The sequence below is a fragment of the Mobula birostris genome, chromosome 6 (assembly GCF_030028105.1).
Source record: "Mobula birostris isolate sMobBir1 chromosome 6, sMobBir1.hap1, whole genome shotgun sequence".
Lineage (NCBI taxonomy): Eukaryota > Metazoa > Chordata > Chondrichthyes > Myliobatiformes > Myliobatidae > Mobula > Mobula birostris.
In genome coordinates this window covers 119,412,851-119,435,316 of record NC_092375.1, presented here as the reverse complement: position 1 = coordinate 119,435,316, position 22,466 = coordinate 119,412,851, and the positions used below count along the sequence as shown (strand labels likewise).

At 43.0% G+C, this 22,466-nt stretch overlaps 2 protein-coding genes across 2 annotated transcripts in view; both read right to left on the bottom strand.

The window, feature by feature from the left end:
• LOC140199320 (myosin light chain 3, skeletal muscle isoform-like) overlaps positions 1 to 22,466 on the bottom strand; it is a 195,291-nt gene that overhangs the window by 77,858 nt on the left and 94,967 nt on the right. The window lies entirely within an intron of this gene.
• The window catches only part of acadl (acyl-CoA dehydrogenase long chain), a 118,685-nt gene that overhangs the window by 68,868 nt on the left and 27,351 nt on the right, over positions 1 to 22,466 (bottom strand). The window contains exon 3 of the mRNA XM_072261161.1: positions 22,289 to 22,426. Coding sequence (XP_072117262.1) covers positions 22,289 to 22,426 — 138 coding nt within the window. The remainder of the gene's footprint in view (positions 1 to 22,288; positions 22,427 to 22,466) is intronic.

The following is a 22,466-nucleotide window of genomic DNA, read 5'->3' as shown; positions in this document are numbered from 1 at the left end:
TAGTCATCCCTAGGCTACACGGCTCAGAAAACTGGGTCACTGTCAAGAGAGGGAAGGGAAATGCCTGGATAGTGGAGAGCACACCTGTGGCTGTCCCCCTCAGCATCAAATATCTTGTTCTGGATGCTGTTGAGGGGGATGACCTGACAGGGGACGCCCATGGTGACCGGGTCTCTGGCACTGAGCCTGGCGCTGTTGTGCAGGAGAGAAGGAGGGAGAAGAGAAATGCGGTAGTCATAGGGGATTCCATAGTCAGGGTAACGGACAGGAGATTCTGTGAGCCTGATAGAGATACCTGCATGATGTGTTGCCTCCCAGGTGCCAGGGTACGGGATGTCTCAGATCGGGTCCAGAATATTCTGAAGGGGAAGGGTGAGCAGCCAGTTGACTTGGTACATGTTGGTACCAATGACATAGATAGGACAAAGGAGGAGGTCCTGAAGAGATATTTCCAGGAGTTAGGAAGGAAGCTGAGAAGCAGGACCTCCAGGGTAGTAATCTCGGGATTGCTAACTGTGCCACGTGCTAGCGAGGGCAAGAATAGTCGGATCAGGCAGATGAATGCATGGCTGAGAGACTGGTATAGGGTGCAGGGCTTCAGATTCTTGGATAATTGGGATCTCTTCTGGCGGAAGTATGACCTGCTCAAAAAGGACAGGTTGCACTTGAACCCGAAGGTGACCAATATCCTGGCGGGGAAGTTTAACAGAGCTGTTAGGGAGTGTTTAAACTAATTTGGCAGGGGGATGGGAACCGGAATGACAGGGCGGAGGAAGGGGAAAACAGAAATAAATCTAAGATAGTGAGCAGTAGAGATGTCAGGAAAGACAGGCAGGTGATGGGGCAGATTTGTGCCATTGGGATGAGTTGCAGTGAAGTCAAAGCGAAAAGTATCAAATACTGGTCTTAAGGTGTTATACTTAAATGCAAGCAGCATAAGGAATAAGGTGGATGATCTTGTTGTACAGCTACAGATTGGCAGGTATGATATTGTGGCCATCACTGAGACCTGGCTAAAGGATGCATGTCTCTAGGAGCTGAACGTCCAAGAATACACAGTGTATCGGAAGGATAGGAAGGTAGACAGAGGGGGAGGCGTGGCTTTATTGTTAAGAAATGATATTAAATCATTAGAAAGAGGTGATATAGGATCGGAAGGTGCAGAATCTTTATGGGTTGAGCTAAAGAATAGCAGGGGTAAAAGGACCCTGATGGCAGTTATTTATAAGCCTCCAAACAGCTGCAGGGATGTGGACTACAAATTACAACTGGAAATAGAAAAGGCTTGTCAGATGGGCAGTGTTATGATAATTGTGGGGGATTTTAACATGCGAGTGGATTGGGAGAATTTGTAGAATGTCTGCGAGATGGTTTTTTAGAACAGCTTGTTGTTGAGCCCACTAGGGGATTGGCTGTACTGGATTGGATATTGTGTAATGAACCGGAGGTGATTAGAGAGATTGAGGTGAAGGAACCCTTAGGAGACAGTGATCATAACATGATTGAGTTCACTGTGAAATTTGAAAAAGAGAAGCTGAAATCTGATGTGTCGGTATTTCAGTGGAGTAAAGGAAATTACAGTGGCATGAGAGAGGAACTGGCCAAAGTTGACTGGAAAGGGACACTGGCGGGAAAGGCAGCAGAGCAGCAGTGGCTGGAGTTTATGCGAGAAGTGAGAAAGGTGCAAGACAGGTATATTCCAAAAAAGAAGAAATTTTCAAGTGGAAGAAGATGCAACCGTGGTTGACAAGAGAAGTCAAAGCCAAAGTTAAAGCAAAGGAGAGGGCATACAAGGAAGCAAAAATTAGTGGGAAGACAGAGGATTGGGAAGTTTTTAAAACCTTACAAAAGGAAACCAAGAAGGTCATTAAGAGGGAAAAGATCAACTATGAAAGGAAGCTAACAAATAATATCAAAGAGGATACTAAAAGCTTTTTCCAAGTATATAAAGAGTAAAAGACAGGTGAGAGCAGATATAGGACCGATAGAAAATGATGCTGGAGAAATTGTAATGGGAGATAAGGAGATGGCAGAGGAACTGAACGAGCATTTTGCATCAGCCTTCACTGAGGAAGACATCAGCAGTATACCGGACACTCAAGGGTGGCAGGGAAGAGAAGTGTGCGCAGTCACAATTACGACTAAAGGTAGATAAATCTCCCAGACCAGATGGAATGCACCCGCGTGTTCTGAAGGAAGTAGCTGTGGAGACTGCGGAGGCATTAGCGATGATCTTTCAAGAGTCGATAGATTCTGGCATGGTTCTGGAAGACTGGAAGATTGCAAATGTCACTCCGCTATTTAAGAAGGGGGCAAGGAAGCAAAAAGGAAATTATAGACCTGTTAGCTGACGTCGGTGGTTGGGAAGTTGTTGGAGTCGATTGTCAAGGATGAGGTTACAGAGTACCTGGAGGCATATGACAAGATAGGCAGAACTCAGCATGGATTCCTTAAAGGAAAATCCTGCCTGACAAACCTATTACAATTTTTTGAGGAAATTACCAGTAGGCTAGACAAGGGAGATGCAGTGGATGTTGTATATTTGGATTTTCAGAAGGCCTTTGACAAGGTGCCACACATGAGCTACTTAACAAGATAAGAGCCCATGGAATTACGGGAAAATTACATACGTGGATAGAGCCTTGGCTGATTGGCAGGAAACAGAGAGTGGGAATAAAGGGATCGTATTCTGGTTGACTGCCGGTTACCACTGGTGTTCCACAGGGGTCCGTGTTGGGGCCGCTTCTTTTTACATTGTACATCAATGATTTGGATTATGGAATAGATGGCTTGGTGGCTAAGTTTGCTGACGATATGAAGATAGGTGGAGGGGCCGGTAGTGCTGAGGAAACGGAGAGTCTACAGAGAGACTTGGATAGATTGGAAGAATGGGCAAAGGAGTGGCAAATGAAGTACAATCTTGGAAAGTGCATGGTTATGCACTTTGGCAGAAGAAATAAATGGGCAGACTATTATTTAAATGAGGAAAGAATTCAAAGTTCAGAGATGCAACGGAACTTGGGAGTCCTCGTACAGGATACCCTTAAAGTTAATCTCCAGGCTGAGTCAGTAGTGATGAAGGCGAATGCAATGTTGGCATTCATTTCTAGAGGAATAGAGTATAGGAGCAGGGATGTGATGTTGAGGCTCTATAAGGTGCTGGTGAGACCTCACTTGGAGTACTGTGGGCAGTTTTGGTCTCCTTATTTAAGAAAGGATGTGCTGACGTTGGAAAGGGTACAGAGAAGATTCACTAGAATGATTCCAGGAATGAGAGGGTTAACATATGAGGAACTTTTGTCCGCTCTTGGACTGTATTCCTTGGAGGTTAGAAGAATGAGGGGAGACCTCATAGAAAGGTTTCGAATGTTGAAAGGCATGGACAGAGTGGATGTGGCAAAGTTGTTTCCCAAGACGGGGGAGTCTAGTACGAGAGGGCATGACTTAAGGATTGAAGGGCGCCCACTCCGAACAGAAATGCAAAGAAATTTTTTTAGTCAGAGGGTGGTGAATCTATGGAATATGTTGCCACCGGCAGCAGTGGAGGCCAAGTCATTGGGTGTATTTAAGGCAGAAATTGATAGGTATCTGAGTAACCAGGGCATCAAAGATTATGGTGAGAAGGCGGGGGAGTGGGACTAAGTGGGAGAATGGATCAGCTCATGATAAAATGGCGGAGCAGACTCGATGGGCCGAATGGCCGACTTCTGCTCCTTTGCCTTATGGTCTTATGGTCTAAATACTGTTGTAATGTGAGCATTATAAAAATAACTAATACTAATTAGGATAATGGTAATACAGCAATACTCTCGCTACTGAAAGCTGTTTGTAAAAGAGATTGTTTCCAGGTTGCGGGGTTTTAGTTCCGTTCTTTCTGTCCAGTGCGCATAGCTCCCTCGCCATGCACCACGGTAGAAAAGACCGGAAGTAAAACCCTGCAACACGGAAGCAACCTCTCTTTATAAACAGCTTTCTGTAGTGGAAGTATTGCTATATTACCATTATCCTAATTTGTATTAACTTAACTTTATAACGCTCACATTGCAACATTTCTCCCCCTTTAAATTCTAACATTCCCCAAATGTAAATAACTAGGAAACAAAAAACAGTGGTGTCATTATCTTGCGTACCTGTGAAACTTATACTAGTGTCTCAGTAACAGTTTACCAATAGAAAACACCTGAAAAACGCGGCAGAATCAACATTCAGTCTAATAAAGGAAACCGTCCATTCAAATATTCAGACTGTCAGGAGGTTTGCGAGGCGCTGTGCTGCAACAGATGAGAATTATGAAATCTAAGTACAGGCGCTGTCTTACTGACAGACACCTCACATACTGTCTCAGACTGGCTGTCTGTAGTTATGAGCCAAATTTCAGGGAACTAGCAGAAAGTATTCAGCCCCAGTCATCACACTGAGTGCAACAGTCAATTTTTATTCATTTATTTTTCATGCTGAAATAAAATTAAATAATGAAACATAGAACTAAAGGTGTTGTAATGTGAGCATTATAAAAATAAATAATACTATTTAAGATAATGGTAATATAGCAACACTCCCGCTACGGAAAGCTGTTTGTAAAGAGAGGTTGTTTCCGGATTGCGGGGTTTTACTTTTGGTCTTTTCTGCCCCATGCGCATGCGTGTGACTAAACGATTTAGTAGGTCGATCTTGCCTTTTACTAAGGCTGAGGTAGGGGACCTTGGGCTTAAAAAGTTTGGCGACCACTACTTTAGGGTACCCTGCACAAGGACACCCAAGTCCCTTTGCATCACTGCATTTTGAATTCCCTCCCCATCTGAATAATAATCTGCCCGTTTATTTCTTCCACCAAAGTGAATGACCATACACTTTCCAACATTGCCACTTCTTTGCCCATTCCCCTAAACTATCCAAGTCTCTCTGCAGGCTTTCTGTTTCCTGAACACTACCTACTCCTCCACCTATGTTTGTATCATCGTCAAATTTAGCCACAAATCCATTAATTTCATAGTCCAAATCATTGACATACATCATAAAATGCAGTGGTCCCAACACCGACCCCTGTGGAACTCCACCGGTAACCAGCAACCAGCCAGAATATGATCCCTTTATTCCCATTCTCTGTTTTCTGCTGATCAGCCAATGCTCCACACATGCTAGTAACTCCTCTATAATTCCATGGGCTCTTATCTTGCTAAGCAGCCTTGTGTGTGGCACCTTGTCAAAGGCCTTCTAAAAATCCAAGTACACCACATCTACTGTATCTCCTTTGTCTACCCTGCTTGTAATTTCCTCAAAATATTGCAGTAGGTTAGTCAGGCAGGATTCTCCTTTCAGGAAATCATGCTGGCTTTGGCCTATCTTGTCATGTGCCTCCAGGTATTCCGTAATCTCATCCCTAATAATTAATTCCAACAACCTCACAACCACTGATGTCAGGCTAACAGGTCTATAGTTTTCTTTCCGCTACCTCCCACCTTTCTTAAATCATGGAGCAACATTTGGAGTTTTCTAGTCATCCAGTACAATGCCAGAAACGATGGGGTAAAGCATTCCAGAATTGATGATTAATAATTAACATCAGGGATACTAGAGGCCAAACTTCAGAAGTGCAGATACTCAGGAGAATTGTCAGGTTGGAAAAGATTAGCAATTGAATAGTCAATGTATTTTCTGCTTCTTTGAAATAGAAGAATTGAGGAGTTGAATCAGTAATCTGAATCATGAATATGTTACTACTGTAATGAAACATGGATTATATTTGACTGATTTTTGATACATGGCAATATACAAAAGACCTATCATCGGTGAAATATCTAAACAAACAATCACAAATAAAGTACAAAGTAAAAGTGGAGTAGAGTGGATAAGAGACAACACACCTCACCATTCCAATTTACATCATCTTTGGGTAAATTTGAAGTGTGAACATTCATTGGAACAGTACAAGGACATTCACCGCATCGGGCCTGTTCTAGCATTCCATTAGATAATCAGGTTATGCAGGTTGACTCTGTGGTTAAGAAGGCATGGGATTGAGTTTAAGAGCCGAGAGGTAATGTTGCAGCTATATAGGACCCTGGTCAGACCACACTTGGAGTACTGTGCTCAGTTCTGGTCACCTCACTACAGGAAGGATGTGAAAACTATTGAAAAGGTGCAGAGGAGATTTACAAGGATGTTGTCTGGATTGGGGAGCATGCCTTATGAGAACAGGTTGAGTGAACTTGGCCTTTTCTCCTTGGAGCGATGGAGAATGAGAGGTGACTTGATAGAGGTGTATAAGATGAAGAGAGGTATTGATTGTGTGGATAGTCAGAGGCTTTTTCCCAGGGCTGAAATGGCTAACACAAGAGGGCACAGTTTTAAGGTGCTTGGAAGTAAGTACAGAGGAGATGTCAGGGGTAAATTTTTTTAGGCAGAGAGTGGTGAGTGCGTGGAATGGACTGCCGGCGACGGTAGTGGAGGCAGATATGATACAGTCTTTTAAGAGACTCCTGGATAGGTACATGGAGCTTAGAGAAATAGAGGGCTAGGTAATTTCTAAGGTAAGTACATGTTTGGCACAATATTGTGGGCCAAAGGGCCTGTATTGTGCTGTACTTTTTTCTATGTTTTTATGTTTAATCTATCGATTCTTGAAGGATCATTGTTAATGCCTACGCAATCTCTCTAACTACTTCTTTCAGAACCAGAGAGTGCATTCCATTAGGTCCAGGAGATTTATCTACCCTCAGACCATTAAGCTTCCTGGGCACCTTCTCAGTCATAATTTTCACTGCACATACTTCACTTCCCTGACACTCTTGAATGTCCAGTATACTGCAGATGTCTTCCACTGTGAAGACTGATTCCACTGTTCCTCTGCCATCTGTGTCTCTCTCATTAAATATCTCCAGCATCATTTTCTGTTGGTCCTATATCTACCCTCAACTCTCTTTTACCCTTTATATACTTAAAAAAGCTTTTAGTATCTTCTTTGATATTAGTCACCAGTTTCCTTTCATAATTCATCTTTTCCTTCCTGATGACTTCCTTAGTTTCCTTCTGCAAATTTTTAAAAGTTTCCCAATCCTCTATCTTCCCACTAGCTTTGGCTTCCTTGTATGCCCTCTTTTTTGCCTTTACTTTGGCTCTGACTTCACTTGTGAGCCACAGTAGTGTCCTTCTTCCATTCAAAAATTTCTTATTTGGAATATATCTGCCTTGTACTTCCCTTATTTTTTGCAGAAACTCCAACCATTGCTGCTCTGCTGTCCATCCTGCTAGTGTCCCTTTCCAGTCAACCTTGGCCAGTTCTCATGCCATTGTAATTTCCTTTATTCCAGTGAAATAGTGACACACTGGAATTTAGTTACACTCACAACATGCTGGAGGAACTCAGCAGGTCGGGCAGCATCCATGGAAAAGATCGGTTGACGTTTCAGGCTGGAACCCTTCGTCAGGACTGTAGAGGGAGGGGGCAGAGGCCCTATAAAGAAGATGGGGGGAGGGTGGGAAGGAGAAGGCTGGTAGGTTCCGGGTGAAAAACCAGTAAGGGGAAAGATAAAGGGGTGGGGGAGGGGAAGCAGGGAGATGATAGGCAGGAAAGGTGAAGAAGGAATAGGGGAAAACACAATGGGTAGTAGAAGGAGGCAGAACCATGAGAGAGGTGATAGGCAGTTGGGGGAGGGGGCAGAGTGACATAGGGATAGAGGAAGGGAGGGGGAAGAAATTACTGTTAGTTGGAGAATTCTATGTTCATACCAAGGGGCTAGAGACTACCTAGACGGTATATGAGGTGTTGCTCCTCCAACCTGAGTTTAGCCTCATCATGGCAGTACAGGAGGCCATGTATGGACATAACATATCCGAATGGGAGTGGGAAGCAGAGTTGAAGTGGGTGGCTACTGGGAGATCCTGTCTGTTGTGGCAGACAGAGCGGAGGTGCTCGACGAAGCGGTCCTCCAATCTGCGTCAGGTTTCACCGATGTAGAGGAGGCCACAGCGGGAGCACCGGGTGTAATAGATGACCCCAACAGACACACAAGTGAAGTGTTGCCTCACTTGGAAAGACTGTTTGGGGCCCTGAATGGTAGCAAGAAAGGAGGTGTAAGGACAGGTGTAACACTTGCGCTTCAGGGATAAGGTCCAGGTGGGAGATCCGTGGGGAGGGACGTGTGGACCAGGGAGTCGCGGAGGGACTGATCCCTGCGGAAAGCGGAGAAAGATGAAGAGGGAAAGATGTGCTTAGTGGTGGGGTCCTGTTGAAGGTGAAGGTGGAATTCAGTTTCTCCTTCTCAAATTTCAAAGTGAACTCGATTATATTGTGATCACTGTTTCCCAAGGGTTCTGTAACCTTAAGCTCTCTTATCACCTCTGGATCATTGCACAACACCCAATCCAGCACAGCTGATCCCCTAGTGGGCTCAACAACAAGCTGTTCTGAAAAGCCATCCCTTTGACATTCTACAACTTCTCTCTCTTGAGGTCCAGTACTGGCCTGGTTTTCCCAATCCACTTTCATGTTAAAATCCCCAACGATTATCATGACATTGCCCTCCTAACACACCTTTTCCATCTCCTGCCGTAATTTACAATCCACATCCTTGCTGCTGTTTGGAGGCCTGTATACAACTGCCGTCAGAGTCCTTTTACCCTTGTCATTTCTTAACTCAATAGAGACTCTACACCTTCCAATCCTATGTCATCCCTTTCTAATGATTTATTATTTCTTATACACAGGGCCACACCACCCCCTTTGCCTACTAACCTATCTTTCCGATACACCTTATTTCCTTGGACATTCAACTCTCAGTGGCAGCCATCCTTTAGCCAAGTTTCAGAGATGGCCACAGCGTTATACTTGCCAATCTGTAGATGTGGGACCAGAAAGTTACAGGTCATGCTGGTATACATTTCTGCTCCTACTGATGGTTCACAGTGCTTTATAGATGCCTTACTTTGAGAAACAAGATCCGTTCTATAACAGAACCTAAGCGCTTCTTGATGAAAGTTATAAAATATAACTTATTATATATAAGTTATATAACATAAAATGCTGGAGGAACTAGCAGGTGTGACGGGGTCCTGAATTACCACTATGAACTGTGCTTTTGGAAAGAGAGAAAGACGAAGAATAACTTTTGGACTGTCACTTTAGGGCAGTGGGAGTAACTTTTGGATTTCTGCTAGGTTGGAGAGAGACAGCACCGAGCAGCTCGTAAGTTGTTATGGTGACCGAGGGCAGCATTATTTGATGGACAATCGATGTTATGATTTTTCAGCAGCCTGTTTATACTTTTCAAGGACATTTGCCTGCTTGTACATTTCTTACGTAGAGAAAGGAAGGAGGAGTTATTTGAATGACAGTTGGTACTCAGTACAGTGAGATAAATAGGAAGTCAGATGATATAGACCTCAGACACATGTTTGTGGACACTGAATGAGCTTTGTTGTGCCCACAGGAAAAGTGGGTTTTTGGAGGATCGATCAGGCAGATCGATCAGTCGCTCTTGCAGTGAGAAAAGGGATTGACTGGTGGGGAGTTGTCCATGTGTCCACCCTTGCATGGGTTGATAGCTCCACCAAGAAAACCGGTCCCCTTCGTTGTGGTCACAGTCGGTGACTTTTAAAGGGTTTCGGAGGACAACGAGAAGATCGATGGTGTCAGCTCAACTGACTCAAATCTCTCCCTCTCTCTCTCCCTCTCTCCATCACTACTTAACTCAATACCACGAACTGAACTGAACTTTACTCTACTCATTATAGTAAGACTATCTATTTACCCCTAAACTCAAAGAAGCTTGGTTTTTCATATATATATATATATATATATATATATATATATATATATAAAATCATTGCTAACCTGTTTGATTTATCTGACTTTATATTACTGTATTGCGTAGTTACTAATAAATATCATTAGTTAATAGCAATACCGGACTCCAAAGTGTTCTATTTCTGCTGGTTCTTTATTCCCCTCACGGGGTACACGACACAGGTCAGGTAGCATCTGCGGCAAGTCCTGATGAAGGATCTCGGCCTGAAACATTGACTCTTTATTCCTTTCCATAGACGCTTTCTAACTTACTGAGCTCCTCCAGCATTTTGTGTTTGACGGAATTAAAACATGACATCAGTTCATCTGTCCAAGGTAGACTGGTGAGAGTAATGTCACCCTCTCAACCTCATTCTCCTGCCTTTTTTCCCCATAACCTTTGACACCCTTACTAATCAAAAAATCTTTCAACCTCTATTGTTCAGTTTTCTTTGTTACGTACCCCGTAACTGGGTTGCCAAACCAGCAGAAATGGTCCACGTGTTGGAGTCTGGATTACTAGGAACTATTAAAGTTTTATTAAAATAAGTAAAACAGTACTCTAATCGTAAGGATATAAATGCAACAGGTTAGCAATGATAATACACACATGTACACAGAACTAGGGTAATAGGAATCAAACCAAGCTCTATCGCAGTCTAGGGGTAAAATGATCAGTCTTAAGCGACACAGAGTTCAATTCAGCTTAGTACAGTTCGCAGTAATCGGTGTTGTGCCGTTGGGGGGGGGTGGGGGGGAGGATGCAAATTTGATTCAGGCAGGCCTTTGATGTTCTTCGCAGTTGGTTTCGGGCGGACCCTTTTATGTCTTCTATCCCGCTGTGGTCACCGACTGTGACCCCTCCATTCTGGATACGACCGTTCTTCTGCGGTGAACCCGGCACCCAGGCAAGGGCGGACACACACACCAGGTTCCCACCGATCGTACCTTTACACCCTGTGAGTTTATGGTCGGTTCCCGCGAACCGAACCTCCAAACTCCCACCAACTTGTGGGGGCATTTTCTTTCCTATAGAAAAAGACTTGAGAGTATCCATGCCATTTTTGACTTTCATGATTTTACACACCTCAGTCTCCTCCATTCTAAGGAATTAAGTTCTAGCCAGCACAAACTCTCCCTATAACACAGGCCCTTGAATCCTGTCAACATTAGATCAGCTGGGTCTGGTTTTCCTCAAGCAAAAGAGGCTGAGAAATGATATGATAGAAGTGTATATAAAATTACGAAGGGCATAGATAGGGTAGGTATCCAGTGTCTCTTTCCCATGTGGGAATGTCTAAAACTAGAAGATACAGGTTTAACATGAGAGGAAGGAGGTTTAAAGGGGATGTGAGAGGTAAATTTTTCACATAAAGAGTTGTTGGCATCTGGAATAAGTTGTCAGAAAGGTGGTGGAGGCAGGAACAGAAAGAAGATTTAAGATGCCTATGGACAGGTACTCGAGTGAGCAGGGCATAAAGGAATATGGAATTAATGCAGGGAAGTGCAGGGACACCACGGTAGCGAAGCAGTTAGAACAACACTATTACATCTTGGGACATCGGAGGGTTCAGGGTTCAACCCCAGTGTCCTCTGTAAAGAGTTTGCATGTCCTCCCTGTGGAATGTGCTCCAAGTTTCCTCCCACAGTCCAAACAAACCAGGTAGATTAAGTGGTCATTGCAAATTGTCCTGTGATTGGGTTAGGTTAAATCGGATTTGTCAGGGGTTGCTGGGTAGCTTGGCTCCAAGGGCCAGAAGAGCCCTGTATCTTTAAATAAATAAGTGGAATTAATGAAGATAGGCAAAATGGTTAGCACAGATTTAATGGGCCAAAAGGCCTGTTCCTCCTCTGTATAACTCTATAACTTTATATGAAACAGAGAAGCCAAATAATCAGAAGACACTGGGAATCTGAAATGAAAAAAAAATGGTGCTAATGCTCAGCAAGTCAGGCGGTATCTCTGGAAACAGTTAACGTTTCAAGTCAAATAACAAACATCCAACATGGCAATAGCGACATACTGTGATGTTTTGTGGGTTGCACATAAAACTTCTAGATATAACTCTTCTGAACTTCTATTACAGCAATCTGTATTTCTGTTTAAATAAAGTACTTTTGGCCAAGTGGTTAAGGCATTCATCTAGTGATTCGAAGGTCGCTAGTTCGAGCCTTGGCTGAGGCAGCGAGTGTCCTTGAGCAAGGCACTTAACCACACATTGCTCTGCGACGACGCCAGTGCCAAGCTGTATGGGCCCTAATGTCCTTCCCTTGGACAACATCGATGGCGTGGAGAGGGGAGACTTGCAGCATGGGCAACTGCTGATCTTTCATACAACCTTGCCCAGGCCTGCACCCTGGAAACTTTCCAAGGCACAAATCCATGGTCTCATGAGACTAACGGATGCCTATAAAATGTACTTTTAAACTGGCTTAATGAACTAGTGACTTTACCGATCTTCCAAAGGACTTGGTGGACTTAATTCTCAAGAATGCAGGTATGGCACCTTTAAGGCACATTGCTATGGCCGGATGAGGAGGATGAGGGGAGGACTCCAAGCCAGACTGAAATGTCAGGGTATGAAACTTCCACTACCCAGCATCTTGTTAGCAAATACACAGTCTCTGGAGAACAAGACTGAGGATCCAAGGGCAAGGTTGCTGTGTCAGAGGGAAATGAGGGATTGCTGCATTTGCGTTTCACAAAAACATAGCTAACTCAAAACTCACCAGGTTTGGTGACCAGACCGAGGGATTCTCAATACACCGGATGGACCAGAGTGCTGATTTGGAGAAGGCAAAAGGTGGGTGTCTGTATTTCATGATAAACACTCCATATTTTGACGGTCAAAGCGAGCATAACAGGCATTGAGCTCATCTGGGAGCAAAACCTTGTTGTCACTTATGCCACTTGGTGTAAGTTGTAGGAGGTGACAGCATTCAAGTCCTGCCACAGCTGTTGAGCATCCATCAGTGATTCAAGTTTAGTTCAGATTGCCACCTTCCATGTGAGATAGCTTTCTGGAGATCATACCTCCTACACCTAACAGTGTGGCCACTGAGTGCATGTTCATGGTTTTCTGCTGTAGCCCATCCACTTCAAGGTTCAACATGTAATGCGTTCAGAAATGTTCTTCTGCACACCACTGTTGTAAAACATGGTTATTTGATTTACCGTCAGCTTGAACCAGTTTGGCCATTCTCTTCTAACCCTTCTCATTAACAAAGTGTTTCCACTCACTCGATGCTTTTTGTTTCTCTGTAAACTCTACAGACTGTTGTGTATGAAAATCCTAGAAGATCAGCAATTTCTGAGATACTCAAACCACCCTGTCAGGCATCAACAATCAATCCATGGTCAAAGTCACTTAGATCATTCCTAAAGTCCTGATTGAAAAGCTGCAGAACCTGGGCCTCTGTACCTCACTCTGCAACTGGATCCTCGACTTCCTAACCGGAAGACCACAATTTGTGCAGATTGGTAATAACATCTCCACCTCACTGTCAATCAACACTAGCACATCTCAGGGATGTACGTGCTTAGCCCACCACTCTACTGTCTCACGACTGTGTGGCTAGGCATAGCTCAAATTTGTTGTTCAGTCGTTAAGTTGAGTCTGACTCTTCGGGACCTCATGGACTCCTGCACACCAGGCCTTCTTGTTGGAAACTGCCTGAGATCCCCCAAGGTGATACACATTGTCTGAGTAATATTATCCATCCATCGTAGCCTCTGTCGTCCTCTCCTTCTTTTACCATCTGTTTTACCTAACATGAGAGTCTTCTCCAAGGAATCCTGTCTTCTTATGATATGGCCAAACTATTTGAGCTTTTGTCTCATAATCAAGCCTCCTAGTGAGCAGTCTGGCTGTACTTCATCAAGAACTGACTTGTTGGATCTTCTTGCTGTCCATCGAGCTCTTAACACTTTCCTCCAGCATCCAAGTTCAAAGGCGTTGATTCTTTTGTATTCAGCCTCCCTAATAGTCCAGCTCTCACAGCCATACATCACAACTGGAAATACCATAGACTTGACTATACGGATCTCCATAGACAATGTTACATCTCTGCTCCTCCCCAGAGGTATGCGCTGTTTAATCTCATGGCTGCAGTCACCATCTATAGAAATCTTTGAACTGAGGAAGACAAAATCTGTCACTGCTTCCACTTCCTTTCCACTTATTACCATGGTGTTAGTAAGGCTGGTCGAGATGTTCTTGGTTTTCTTAATATTGAGCAACAAGCCAGCTTTTGCACTTTCTTCTCTTACTTTGATTAGAAGCTTTCTCAGATCCTCCTCACTTTCAGCCATTAAGAGTAGGATCATCTGCGTATCTGAGGTTGTTACTATTTCGTCCGACAATTCTGATTCCAACATTCGAGTCCTCTAGACCAGTATTCCTCATGATGTGTTCAGCATATAGATTTAGTAAGTAGGATGACAGTATGCAGCCTTCTCGTACTCCTTTCCCAATCTTGAACCAGTTTGCTGTTCTTCTTCTTGAGTTTTTATGGCAGTTGGCACCCACACTGTTGCATTACTGCCATCTTCAGGATCTATTGTCCTTCATTGTCCATTCACTTTAAAGCCGTCTTTCCAGTCCCGTCGCCCTTAAATAACTAAACAACCATTTCCTCCCCTGATCACTCTCCCTACATTCCAATAAACCTTTAACACTGTTCTCTACCAGTCCTATTTTGCGTAATTGTTGTAACATTTGTTGCCTTTCCTGTGCAAATTTCCGGCATGAAATAAGGATGTGCTCTACTGTTTCAGTTTCCTGACATAGATCGCAAAAACCTGTTGGATGCTTATTTATGATGGCCAGAGTGCCAATAAGGTTGCTGTGCCCAATTCTCAGTCTACTTATAATTACTTGCTCCTTCCGCTTTACTCCCCTACTTCTTCCCATATCTACACTGTTCTGAATTGAATGTAAATGTCTTCCTTTTATTGCTCTATCCCATTGCTGCTGCCACTGTTGATTTATCCTTCTCCACACTATGCTCTTCCCCTCTGATTTTGATAGTTTAATATTGACCTCTACAGATCCTTTTTTAGTTGCTGCTTTTGCCAGCCTATCTGCTGTCTCATTTCCCATAATACCTGAATGTGCTGGAACCCACATGAATGCGATATTTTTGCCTTGTCTAGCCAGTCTTGAATTTGCAAACAGGATTTCATAAAGCAGATCCTGGTGACCTCTAGCTGTACCCGCCTTAATGCTTGCAAGGGCTGATACAGAATCGCTACATATCACAAAATTATTTCAATCAACCTGCTCACTCCATTCTAGTGCTAACAATATGGCAAACATTTCAACTGCATATACACTCAAGCATTCAGGTGTTCTTTTGCTAATTTCCACTTGATAACTTGGTACAACAATCGCAGACCCTGTTGCACCTGTTTCTGGATCCTTTGATCTATCAGTAAAAATCTGTACGCCTTTATATTTACATTCCCTGTAACTATGATATTCACTGAGTATATCAGCCGTCTTATTACTGTGCTTAATCTTAAGCAATTCTAAATCTATAGAGGGATTTTCTAATACCAAGAAAGGTCTGACAGGCCACACCACACTTGGACAAAACTCTTTATCGTAGACACCCATATCTTTTGCTGTTTGCTTTCCTGTCCATCCAAAACTTTCTTTTTGTGACCGCTCCTTCTCCCAGCATGTCTGCAACACCCTTTTTGTAGGATGGCTATCAACATGCCCCCTTAAATTAATCCAGTAACTGGCCTCCAGCTGTTTACGCCGCAGTCCCAATGGCATTTCATTTGCCTCAACGTGGAGTGCACACACTGGGGAAGTTCTAACCGCTCCCAAGCATACCCTTAGAGCCCGAGCTTGCACGATATCCAGTTCTGCTAGCACAGATTTTGCTGCTGACCCATATAAAATACTTCCATAGTCTAATCTTGATCTTATTAATGCTACATAAATATACTTCAGCGATGCAAAATCAGCACGCCATTCCAATCCAGGAAGACACCTCATAACATTTATCACATTTTTACATTTACTAACTACATATCTAACATGTTCTCTCCATGTTAATCTCAGGTCAAAGTGCACTCCCAAAACCCGAAAACTTTCAGCTCTCTCCAGGTTACTTCCATACAGATTCAGATTAAGTCCCCTGAACTTTTTCCTTGTAAAGAACATGGCTTTTGTCTTCTCCACTGAAAATTTAACACCCCACTTTGTCCCCTGCTCTTCAACTTGATTAATTCCATCTTGCATTTTCGTAACTATATGTTCAATATTTCTCCCTCTTTTCCACAAAGCCCCGTCATCTGCAAACAATGATCTCTCCATTTCCGTTGGAATATTTACGAATATATCATTTATTAAAATGGAGAATAAAGGTGGAGTTACTACACTCCCCTGAGGCGTCCCGTTTTCTACAACATACTGGCTTGATAGCTCTGATCCTATCCTCACCTGAATAGTTCTCCCATTTAGAAAGTCCTTAACCCAATTGAACATTGCCCCCCCAATTCCCATTAAATGTAGCTTCATCAGGAGCCCCTCTTTCCATAACATATCATAAGCTTTCTCAACATCAAAAAAAACTGCAACCACTATCTCTTTATTTACTTGAGCTTTTCTTATTTCATCCTCTAGACACAACACTGGATCCATAGTATTCCTTCCTTTCCTGAACCCGCTCTGATACATAGTCACCATACCTCTACTTTCCAAGAAGTACACTAACCTCTCATTTATCATACGTTCCATAAGTTTACATACATGTGACGTTAATGCAATTGGCCTGTAGTTTTCTGGTCTGCTGGCATCTTTCCCAGGTTTCCTTATTGGAATAATTATTGCCTCTTTCCAGCTCCCTGGTATTCTCCCTTCATTCCAGACTTTGTTATACAAGCAGTAGTTTCTCCAGACTTCCTTCACTCAAGTGTTTTATCATACTATAACATATTTAATCTTTACCTGGCGCAGACTTTCCTGTTTTATCTAGTGCCTTTCTTAATTCTCCCATGCTGAAAGGGACATCTTGCACACCGTTAAGGTTAGTTTTCCTACATAAAGCCTCTATATTTTCAGCTTTTGTTCTCTCTCTACTTCTTCTACCCTTCTCAGACAAATTATCCGAACTATGTACCACAACAAAAGTGTTTGCCAACAACTCTGCCTTTTCCTTATTTGTTACTGGAGTCACATTTCCATCAACCAGAACTGGGTACCTCCACTCTCTCCTGTCCTCCCCCATCCTTTTTATCATCCCCCACACCTCTCCTACTTGAGTTGTGTTTCCAATTGAATCACAATACTTTCTCCAGTGCGTTCTTTTAGCATGTCTTATTGTCCTCCTCACTACTGTCTGAGTAGTTTGTTGTTCCATGTTCTTAACTGTTGAACCAGTTTGTTGTCCATGTTCTAACAGTTCTAACTGTTGCTTCTTGATCTTCGTACAAGTTTCTCATAAGGCAGATCAGATGTCCAGGTATCCCCATTCCTTTTAAGTTTTTCCATAGTTTGTTATTCTCCATACTGCCAAAAGCTTTAGATTAGTCAATAAAACATAAATACTTTCCTGGAATTCCCTCGATTTCTCCATTATCCAGCGTAGGTAAGCAATTTGGTCTCTGGTGCCTCTGCTTCTTTTATAACCAGCTTGTATATCTAGAGTTCTCGTTCAAGTCAAAAGTCAAGTGAAGTCAAGTCAAGTCACTTTTTATTGTCATTTCAACCATAACTGCTGGTACAGCACACAGTAAAAATGAGACATTTTTCAGGACCATGGTGCTGCATGAAACAATACAAAAACTACACTGAATTACATAAAACATCACAAAAACTAGACTACAGACCTACCCAGGACTGCATAAAGTGTACAAAACAATGCAGGCATTACAATAAATAATAAATAAGACAATAGGCACAGTAGAGGGCAGTAGGTTGGTGTCAGTCTAGGCTCTGGGTATTGAGTCTGATGGCTTGGGGGAAGAAACTGTTACATAGTCTGGTGATGACAGCTTGAATGCTTCGGTGCCTTTTGCCAGATGGCAGGAGGGAGAAGAGTTTGTATGAAGGGTGCATGGGGTCCTTCATAATGCTGTTTGCTTTACGGATGCAGCGTGTGGTGTAAATGTCTGTAATGGCAGGAAGAGACCCTGATGATCTCAGCTGACCTCACTATCTGCTACAGGGTCTTGCGATCCAAGATGGTGCAATTTCCGAACCAAGTAGTGATGCAGCTGCTCAGAATGCTCTCAATACAATCTCTGTAGAATGTGGTGAGGATGAGGGGTGGGAGATGGACTTTTCTCAGCCTTCGCAGAAAGTACAGACGCTGCTGGACTTTCTTTACTATGGAGCTGGTATTGAAGGACCAGGTGAGATTCTCCACCAGGTGAACACCAAGAAATTTGGTGCTCTTAACGATCTCCACGGAGGAGTCGTCAATGTTCAGCAGAGAGTGGTCGCTCCGTGTCCTCCTGAAGTCAACAACCATCTCTGTTGTTTTGTTCACATTCACAGGCAGGTTGTTGGTTCTGCACCAGTCTGTTAGCCACTGCACCTCCTCTCTGTATGCTGACTCATCGTTCTTGCTGATGAGACCCACCATGGTCGTGTCCTCAGTGAACTTGATGATGGGTTCGAGTTGTGTGGTGCAGCACAGTCGTGGGTCAGCACAGTGAACAGCAGTGGACTGAGCACACAGTCCTGGGGGGGGGGGGGCCCGTGCTCAGTGTGATGGTGTTGGAGATGCTGCTTCCAATCTGGACTGACTGAGGTCTCCCAGTCAGGAAGTCTAGGATCCAGTTGCAGAGGGAGGTATTCAGGCCCAGTACCCTCAGCTTTCCTATCAGTTTCTGAGGAATGATTGTGTTGAATGCTGAACTGAAGTCTATGAATGGCCATATATTGCTGGAGTCTTGCTTGTATGATCTTTAGCATTACCTTGCTGAGGATCTAACCTGGTCCCATCATTTCGTTGCAGCTATAAAGGTGGCAAGACTGCAGCTATATTTCATCAGGTGTTTGAGGAGGTTTGGTTTGTCACCTAAAACACTCGAAAGCTCCTAAAGATGTACTGTGAAGAGCATTCTGACTGGCTGTATCACCATCTAGTATGGGGCGGGGGTGGGGGCTACTGCACAGGATCGAAGTAAGCTGCAGAGTTATAAAATTAGTCAGCTCCATCATGGGTACTAGTCTCTGTCATATCCAAGACGCCTTCAAGGAGTGTTGCCTCAGAAAAGCAGCTTCCATCATCAAAGACCCCTCACCACCCAGGGCATAACAACATAAGAAATAGGAGCAGGAGTAGGCCATCTGGCTATCAAGCCTGCTCCGCCATTCAATAAAATTATGGCTCATCTGGTCATGGACTCCTCGCCACCTAGCTGTCTTTTCCCCATAATGCTTAATTCCCCTACTATGTAAAAATCTATCCAACCTTGTCTTAAATATATTTACTGCTTCATTTGGCAGAGAATTCCACAGATTCACCACTCTTTGGGAAAATCAGTTCCTCCTAATCTCCATCCTAAAATTACTCCCCTGAATCTTGAGCTATGTCCCATAGTTCTAGTCTCACCTAGCAATGGAAACAACTTTCCTGTCTCAATCTTACCTATCCCTTTCATGATTTTATATGTTTCTATAAGATCTCCTCTCATCCTTCTGAATTCCAGCGAGTACAGTCCCAGGTGACTCAATCTCTCCTCACAGTCTAACCCCCTCTTCTCTGGAATCAACCTAGTGAACCTCCTCTGCACCTCCTCCAAACCCAGTATATCATTCCTCAAGTAAGGAGACCAAAACTGCATGCAGTACTCCAGAAGTAGTCTCACAGTACCCTATACAGTTGCAGCATATCTTCCCTGCTGTTAGATTCAATCCCTCTAGCAATGAAGGCCAACATCCCATATGCCTTCTTGATAGCCTGCTGCACCTGCAAACTAATCATTCGCCATTCATGAACAAGCACTCTCAAGATCTTCTGCACAGCAGCATGCTGCAATCTTTTACTATTTAAATAATAATCTGACCTTCCATTTTTCCATCCAAAGTGGATGACCTCACATTTACTAACATTGTACTCCATCTGCCAGACCTTTGCCCACTCACTTAACCTAACTATATCTCTCGGCAAACTCTCCGTATCCTCTGCACAATTTGCTTTTCCACTCAATTTAGTGTCATCAGCAAGCTTAGATACACTCCACTGGGTCCCCTTTCCCAAGTCATTAATGTATATCATGAACAGGTGTGGACCCAGCACTGACCCCTGCGGCACACCACTCACCACTGATTGCCAACCCGAGAAACACCCATATATCCCAGCTCTCTACTTTGTATTGGTTAACTAATTTTCTATCCATACCAATACATCACCCCCAATCCTATGCATTCTTATCTTATGGACAAGTCTTTTATGTAGCACCTTATCAAATGTCTTCTGGAAATCCAAGTAAAATAACGTCCATCTGTTCTCCTCTATCCACCGTGCTCGTTATATCCTCAAAGAGCTCCAGTATGTTTGTCAAACAGGACCCGCCACTGCTGAATCCATGCTGTGTCTGCCTGATGAATCCATTTCTTTCTCTTTCTTCTTTAATGATAGCTTCAAGCATTTTCTCAACTACAGATGTTAAACCAACTGGCTTATAGTTACCCACCTTTTGCCTAAATTCTTTTTTTAACAGTGGCAAGACATTCACCTTCTTCCAATCCGCTGGGACCTGCCCAGCTTCCAGAAAATTTTGGTAAATTGTCACCGAAGTCTAAACTATAACCTCTGTTGTTTTTTTCAGTACCCTGGAATGCATTCCATTAGGACCAGGGTACTTGTCTATCTTTAGGCCCACAAGTTTGTTCAGCACTACCTCTTCAGTGATAGTTATTGTATCAAGGTCCTCACTTCTCATTGCATCCATATAATCTCTCTTTGGCATATTAGATGTGTCCTCCACCATGAAAACCAATATAAAATAGTTATTCAAAGCCTCAGCCATTTCCTCATTACCCAATATCAAACTCCCTCTTCTCATCCTCCAAGGGACCTACGTTCACCTTGACCACCCTTTTCTGCTTTATATAATTATAAAAAATTTATTATCCGTTTTTATATTCTGTGTTAGTTTATTTTCATAATCTATCTTCCCTTTCTTTATTGATTGCTTAGTGGTTCTTTGCTGCTTTGTAAAGTTTTCCCAATCTTCCAGTTTCCCACTTGTCTTAGTGACTTTGTATGCACGAGCTTTTAGTTTGAAGCCTTCCTTTATTTGCTTAGTTATCTATGGCTGGCTCTGCCCACCCTTACTGTCCTTGCTTTTAACTGGAATATTCTTTTCTTGAGCACTGTGAAAAGTCTCTTTGAAAGTCTTCCACTGCTCCTCAACTGTCCCACTATATAGCCTGTGTTTCCAGTCTACACTATCCAACTCCTCCTTCATCCCGTTGTAGTCTCCCTTGTTTAGGTATAATACACTGGTTTTAGATCGAACTATTGCACCCTCCATTTATATGAGAATCATACTGTGATCACTCTTTCCAAGAGGATCCCCAACTACAAGATTGCTAATTTTACCTGTCTCATTGCACGGGACCAGATCCACGATAGCACGTTCCCTTGTAGGTTCAGTAACATGCTTTTCAAGAAAGCTGTCACATTGCATTCTACAAAGTTCTCGTCAAGACTGCCTCGACCAACTTGACATGACCTCTTCTCATTTTTACCATCAGGAAGGAGATACAGAAGCCTGAAGGCACACACTCAACAATTCAGAAACAGCTTCTTCCCCTCTGCCATCAGATTTCAAAAATGGACATTGAACCCATGAACACTATCTCACTAATTTTTTTTCAAATTTCTGTTTTTGCACTACATATCTTAAACTATTTAATATACATTTATACACAGATATACACACACGTCTTTTGCTCTATATTTATCATGTATTGCATTCCATTGCTGCCGCAAAGATAACAAACTTCACAACATATTTCACGGTGATATTAAACCCGATTCTGATAACATTTCTTCCCCAGTCTGATGTTTGGCCTGAACAGCAACTATACATCTGGACCCTGTCTGCATGCTTTTATGTATTGAGTGGCTCTCACATGAGTGGCTGATTAGACATTTGCATTAATGAACTGGTGTACAAGTGTACCTAATAAAGTGACCACTGAGTGTACGTGACAATAATAAACCAATTTACCAATTTACATTGATAATGAAAACCAGAGGGTCTATTATGTTCATATAAGCTTTTTGACAGAGATAACCAGAACTAACAGATTACGTTGCTGGTTTTCATACTTTTGCAGAGACATTGATGTGAAGGCTGTGTAAAAACACATAAATGTTCATTGGTAGATCACAGAAACAATCTCCCAATAATATTCGAGCTGTGTCCAACAAGGCAAATTTGACACTCAATTTACAGCTATTGTAGATCAATATAAACAGTAGCAAACATTCCTTATTCTCAGCTATTATTACATATAACATACTTACTGTTCTTCCCATACCACAGCAGCAGAAAGTACATCACCACCAAGCCCACCATGTTCTTCAGGTGTATTGACTCCTAAAAGACCTTGCTGTCCAGCCTTTTCCCAAACTTCTCGACTCACTTGGCCATCTTTCTCCCACCTGGAACAATAAAAGTTATATACTGAGACACCTGATGTCA